Source organism: Sinocyclocheilus anshuiensis, unplaced genomic scaffold (genome assembly GCF_001515605.1).
Source record: "Sinocyclocheilus anshuiensis isolate Anshui unplaced genomic scaffold, SAMN03320099.WGS_v1.1 scaffold2038, whole genome shotgun sequence".
NCBI lineage: Eukaryota > Metazoa > Chordata > Actinopteri > Cypriniformes > Cyprinidae > Sinocyclocheilus > Sinocyclocheilus anshuiensis.
In genome coordinates this window covers 259,680-266,950 of record NW_015547765.1, presented here as the reverse complement: position 1 = coordinate 266,950, position 7,271 = coordinate 259,680, and the positions used below count along the sequence as shown (strand labels likewise).

General features: G+C 30.6%; 1 protein-coding gene across 2 annotated transcripts in view; it reads right to left on the bottom strand.

Annotated features, from left to right (window-relative positions):
* The window catches only part of LOC107704544 (sentrin-specific protease 7-like), a 46,721-nt gene that overhangs the window by 26,849 nt on the left and 12,601 nt on the right, over window positions 1-7,271 (bottom strand). For both annotated transcript variants that reach the window (XM_016507482.1, XM_016507483.1), the window contains exons 9-10: window positions 2,602-2,742; window positions 352-385 (exon numbers count right to left, since the gene is read on the bottom strand). In XM_016507482.1, the coding sequence (XP_016362968.1) occupies window positions 352-385; window positions 2,602-2,742 (175 nt within the window). The remainder of the gene's footprint in view (window positions 1-351; window positions 386-2,601; window positions 2,743-7,271) is intronic.

The window sequence follows — 7,271 nt, the reverse complement described above, 5'->3', positions numbered from 1 at the left end:
TATATACACACACAATTATTTACATTTGTATTATTTCGACTATATTAGATTCTTTTTTTTAATTTATTACATTTATTAGTTAACATTAATTTAAAAGTTATATTAAATATGTTTATATAATTAAATGTAAATATGTTTTTAAATAATTATTAAATAAAATTAAATATACAGCTAGTTTTTATTGTTTAGCCCTGATATAACAGAACAACTCAGATAAAAAATTAAAAATAGATTTATGGTCCACTTTAATGGTCAGGTGCCTTTCTAGGTTCTTTCTCTCTCCTTATTTCTCAATCCCCAATATTTATTGCCTAAAAGAAAAAAACAAAACGGATTATTTGTTCTAAATACCTTTCAGTGGTACAGAGATGCCTTCATCTGTGATCTATAAAAGAAAAAGAGAAGAAAAACATTGCATTAAGACAAAAGACAAACATGGACGGGATAACAAAGGGTTGGCGGTCTCTTAAACTGCTGACAACAAAGTCTGTCCACCACCAGATATTTAACAGATTGAAGATATAAAAGAGCCATTCTGCCACAGATGGAAAAGCAGAAAAGAACACAGTTACATAAAACAGTGGTCAATGAACCCAAACCAGAACAGAGGACGTTCCTGCTGGGATTGGTTCCGATAAAGACAACAAACGCTTGACACTTCCTCTCTGTTCCAAAAATCAGCGTTCTTGCTGGCTACACTGGCAGTTTTTTTAAAGGCAGCATACTTACTGAAACCAACCTCAAAAGAGACTGATTTGGAACAGTCTACATAGACAGGAAATACACAAAACATACCACAGTAAGCGTGATAAATATCTATGCAATATGAATATTATTGTATAACATACAATTTATAATAGAGACTTGCAAAATAGTACTCATTTTCTTGATTAAAAATCCTACCAGCCTTCTGTATCAATCTTGAAATATGACTCAAATCTTGAGTCAGGCATTAATGTAATATACATGGACACAGTTATATTTATAATATATGTATATTATTTATTTACAACATTGTTTCACCCTGTTTTGGCACTGAAACTATTTTTGCATTAAAACTATTTTTATTTTGGCATAAAAAAAAAAAAATAACATGGGTCAGGCATTAATGAAGTAAAAAAAAAAAGAAAATGCAAAAGAATTGTGATTTGTTAGTGTACAAATTTCTAATTATATAATTTAGATGAAAATCAATGTGCATACTGATGACAACAAAGAATTGTGTATTGTAATGAATCATTTTAAATTAGCAAAAAAAAAATCGCTTGTGATTTGAAAAGCATCGAATCATGAATCAATTGACCTGCCATCAAGCAAAATCACACACATAAATATTGAATACTTGTATTATTTAAAACTATTTTAATGACATTTTAAGCATTAAACAAATTATGTTTTATATTTCTATTTTATTATTTTTTTTTTATAATTTTTCAATAAAAAAAGTATCATTTTGTCCACCGTAATTTTTTATTCACAGTAGTGTATTTTTTATTTTCTTTATTTTAAAAATTCTATATATTAGAGTATATATATATATATATATATATATATATATATATATATTTAATATACATGGACACAGTTATATTTATAATATATGTATATTATTTATTTACAACATTGTTTCACCCTGTTTTGGCACTGAAACTATTTTTGCATTAAAACTATTTTTATTTTGGCATAAAAAAAAAAAAATAACATGGTCCCTGAAAAGAAAAAAAAACTGAACAGATTGTTTTTCAGAATAATGTACATTATATTTTATTTATATATTTTTAATATGCTACAGTATTTATTAATACACATGCATACAATTATATTTCTGAAAAAAAAAATATTTTTGCATTAAAAAAAATTTGATTTCACAAAGATTGATTTCACAATTTCAAACCCATTTTTTCAGGCTTTACAAAGTTCAAAGATGCAGCTCACTGGGTTTTGGAACAGAGATACTGACCTGTTGATCAAATCCACACGTTACACACGCGTCCCCTTCAACTACGCTCATTAAACACATCCTAAACTAGCGGCCCCCTCCAGGAGAGCAGAATTATTGCTTAACGGCTTGTAAAAAGAGAGCAGAAAAGCCGCTGTTAGGTGCTTTTGAAGCATTGCTGGACAAACAGTGATAATCTGAGCTGTACTCCGTGTCAGGGCCAGTTTAGGTTACAGCCGTTGTTGTTGTTCTAATAAACACGGCTTTCAGCCGCTCCGCAGTGTTTCGGCTTTAACTCAGGGAATTTTCTGGCAAACAAACTTTCGTTGGTCTCTTAATCACATCTGCAGCCCGATGTCGGCTAGCTGTTGCTTTGTGGTTTGTAGCAGGAACGGCCAATTAAAATACTGGAATAACAGATGTCCTTCATTACACAAACAACAACAAAAATCGAACTGCGTGATTGGCTGAATGAAAGAGCTGGAACCATGTGTTGGAAACTCATCCGGCCAGATCTGGAAGATGGAACCGAGAGGCCTAATTCAATGTGACCAGATAAGAGAATTAAGATCTTCAGACTGATGTCAAATCTAGTGGCTTTGAGGCCACTTTTATAATTTAATATAACTATAAATCATATTTTCAGCATAAGTTTCTCTCACCACAATGGTCCCGTTGGCCTGCGCCTCGATTGTGTCATAATGGAGTCTGCTGAAGTTCAGTTCTATGATGGAAGGCACATCTACTTTGGTCGCTGATCTTTCACCTCCTGCATTTGTCTTTGGGCTCTTTTGGTTCCCTGACTGAAGCGTGATGAAAGAGAATGGAAAAAAGGCGGGAAAAAAAACAACATTATTCATTTATATATTAGTGCTGTCAATCGATTAATAAATTAACTTATTAATCGCACATTTTTTTCTGAAATTAATCGCGATTAATCCCACCTAATATTAAAGTTGTTAAATATACTTTTATATTGCAATTTTATATTCAATCTTCAAATGAATGTAGAAGACAGTATTTTTAATATTTAATATCATCTTTTTTATGACTGAAGGCGATCTTTTATCTCACTGATACCAATACTACTGATGTCTCTATAAAATAGACTGACTATACTAACATTACAGTATAATTGAGAATTATAATTTAAAATTTATTAGACTTTAAGAATAACAACTTCTAAATTAAGTGAACTTAAATCAATCTTCACATAAACCCATTATAATAAATGTAATATTTACCTGTGTCCTTCAGCAAGTAGGAAATATACAGATATTGAATCAAGTTATCAAACACTAAATTCTAAATTAAATATAGATGAATCCTTAAAGCTACAAAAGTTATTGATTTCCTCTTTTTTCTTTTATTCTTTGATTACCAGGCAGCATACTAGCTGGGTTATTAGGTTATTTGGCAGCTATTACTTTAAGAGCTGCTGCTGCTGAATGTGATGTGGATCTGACACGCATGCTAGTTTCAGTAGTAGCGTAATTTCACTTGCGCTTTAATATGAAATGATACAGGCTACAGCACGCCGCTGTATTTGTGCGTGCAACTGAACAGCACGCGCTACGAGCACAGTATAACAGCTGACAGGCCAGAAAAATTAATTTTTACTGACATCTGGCCTGACAACATCTCATCTGACCGCAGTTCACTGTTGTTCTACTGAAGCTCCTCATCTCCTGTACCGTATCTGCGCTACTTTGAGGTGAAGTAGAGTGTGTGTCTCAAAAGTCTCCTATTTGATGTGGTCATTAAGATGTTCTGCGTCTAAATAAGTGCAATTCTTGTCAAGAAAAAAAAGAGCCAGAAGCAGCAGTTGTGAGTGGGTTGGCCAATGCTAGCTCTGCACCTGCATTAACGGTGTTAAATATTTTTAATGCCGTTAAACTGGAAAAATTAATCGCCTGCATTAGCGCGCTAATTTTGACAGCACTAGTATACATCAGGGCTGTCAAAATGTCTGAAAAACTAAATTCGAATTTTGTGCTTAAATATTATCAAAATTCGAATTATATTCAAATTTAAAATGCATAATTTCAGTTAGGGTGAAAAAAAAGCTTTTGGCTTCTATTCTGAGGCCACAAGAGGGCGCATCGAGCAAAATATTACTAATGCACGTTTATTCAAAGCATAAGATAACATGACTATCTGTGAAAAAAGTGCATAATGTTTAAAATAATGTTTATAAAACAATTATAATTAATTAAGTTGCTTAAACAACTATAAACAAAACAGCATCATGTATGTATGTATGCATAGTTTAATACAAAGGGCGGAAAGCCAATCACACGGAGTACATTTTTCATTTAAAAACATGAGATGCAGTGGGATGGGGAAAAAAAAACCCACCATAAAGTCTCGATATATGTTTTTTTTTTTCAAAGTTAAACTTGCATTAATTTTACATGGCTTTCTAAACATGCGGCTCCTTTGTGCGAGATGCGAGTGCAACGGTAATAGATGTCCCTCTAGAAAATGCGCGAAATATGTGTTCTGTGTGAACGGCTTGGTTTCAGTTTTGGTGTAAACAAGATCTTCTACGCATTGATGTTCTCTTTTTCCGCAATATTTTAAATTAACAACACAGCAGCGCCTCATCTAGTGGCTTCAACTGGATAGGCTAACAAAAACATTATAACGCAACGACACTTACATCGTCATCGCATCTCCTGCACCACTAGGGTGCCTCCTTCTAAAAATCGAATGCAACGTTTTTTATTTTAGATTTATTTTAAATTTGACGAATATTCGAAATTAAATTTTTTTGGACAGCCCTAGTATATATATAAACATTTGACCAGAAATATACCTCAGATTTTTTAAAACTTTAAAGAAAAATACACACAAAATGAGTAAATCGAGGTGACAACATATTGGTTTGGGAACATTTTATTATTATTATTTTATTATTATTTGACTCATTCTTGGGAAAAAAACACGTTCCTCAATATATCGTAACATTATTTTTATTTATTTATTTGTAAATTACTACAAATAATAAAAACACAATTCTTAATTCATAATATGATATTTAAATTTAATCAAAAATTAATAATTGATTTTAATAAGTAAATAATAATAATTTGATACAATTTTTAGTAACATAACATTGATTTCTAACATTCGTTCTTAAATACACAGCCTATTTGACCAAAAATACAGTAAAAACAGCTATATTGTGAAATATTTTTACAATTTAAAATATCTGTTTTCCATTTATTTCTGTGATGCAAAGCAGAATTTTCAGCATCATTACTCCAGTCTTTAGTGTCACATGATCCTTTAGAAGTCATTCTAATATTCTGACTTTATGCTCAAGGAACATTTACTTATTATCAATGTTAAAATCAGTTGTGCTGCTTAATAAATTTGTGTACATTTTTTCAGCTTTCTTTATTTCTTTAATGAATAGAATGTTCAAAAGAAAAAAAAAATATTTCATTTTTTTAACATTATACATGTCTTTACTGTCACTTTTGATCACTTTCATGCATCCTTTTTGAATAAAAATATTGATTTCTTTCAAAAAAATAAAATAAATACTGACCACAAACAGCAGTGTTAATTTTACATTGTAAAAATACACTTCTTTTATATAAAACTGACACTATTATGTAATTATAGTCTATGCTTTTAACATACAATATTTAATTTTTGATCATCATTTTTCTTGGACGTAACGAAAACCAAGAAAATACGCTTTTAATAAACATGTGTCTCATTTCGTTTGCATGCCAGGCTGAAAGTGAACACACCAACTGATATTGAGAAACACCTGAGTCACATTGCTGTAATCATCCTCAAACATCCCAAGCCGAACGCTTCTCTCAAAGACGTTTCTACTTCAGAATTGAGCGCAAATCCAAAATGCTGCATACCAAAGCTAGAAGCCTCTCATACCGGGGTGCCATATTGAATTTGTTCTACTGTCACAAAAAAACAACGCAAATTGAAGATGTGTCCAGCTTGGACAAACAAAACTAACGATTCTGAGAAAGGAAATTCGTTGAAAGGGTTTGATGAATAGTTGTAAACAAGGGCGAACCCAAAACTCCACAGCCATACTGAACAAATCTAGACTTCAAAAGACAGATGTGCATGAAGATAAGTTGAAATTAGTCAACATTTGTTTAGAATAGCTCTTCGGCAAAGTTGCAACGCTTCTTCAAACGAGACTGATTCTCGAGGACACAAAAGCTTTCTCCAAATGGTGTGGGTTCGATTTTAATAATGATAGGGACATTTGAAGATCAGTCAAAGATGTAAGAGTTTTCCATTCCACATTGATTAGGAGAAAAAGTATTTATACACTACCTTTCAAAAAATTGGGGTCGATAAGAATTTAATTATTTTATTCAGCAAGGATGCATTAAATTAATAAACAGTGAGACATTTATAATGTTACAAATGATTTCCGTTTCAAATAAATGCTGTTCTTTTGAACTTTCTATCAAAAAATTAAGCTGCACAACTGTTTTCAACATTGATAATAATAATGAATCAGCACATTAGAATGATTTCTGAAGGATCATGTGACATGGAAACTGGAGTAACGATGCTTTGCATCACAGGAATAAATTACATTAAAAAAAATGTAAATAGAAAGCAGTTATTTTAAATTGTAATAATATTTCACATTATTACTGTTTTTACTGTATTTATGATCAAATAAATGCAGCTTTGGTGAGTCTTTGTTTTTGTCCAACATAATAAAAAGATATAAAAGAAAAAAACTAAACTAAGAAAATCAAATTTGTATATAGATCTTGTTTTTTTATATAGTGCAAAAATGCTTATTTTTAATTTTTATTATGCAATTTTAATGTGTTAAGGCATTAAAATGTAAACTCATCTGCATGTAAATGCCATGCTTTTATTTTAATAATTAAAAAAAATAAAGACACAAAAAACATACAATACTAATTTTATCCAGGTACTACGAATGAAAAATAGCCTTTGGCTAATTTTGGTACGTTTACAGAAATGTTTTATTAATGTACAATGTCCCTGTTAACTAAACAAATAAAAAAATCATAATTGGGCTGCCAAATGATGAACATATTTTAATAATCATGGTTTATGTTATAATTTTTACATTCTCAATGTTTATGTATTCAGTTCCTTTAAAAAAATAAAATAAAATAAAATGTGTCACATTATTGAAAACAAAGTATTTATTCTACATTTATATCAAAGTGCAGGAAAAGTAAAAACACAATACAGGTGCATCTCAATAAATTAGAATGTCATGGAAAAGTTCATTTATTTCAGTAATTCAACTCAAATTGTGAAACTCGTGTATTAAATAAATTCAATGCACACA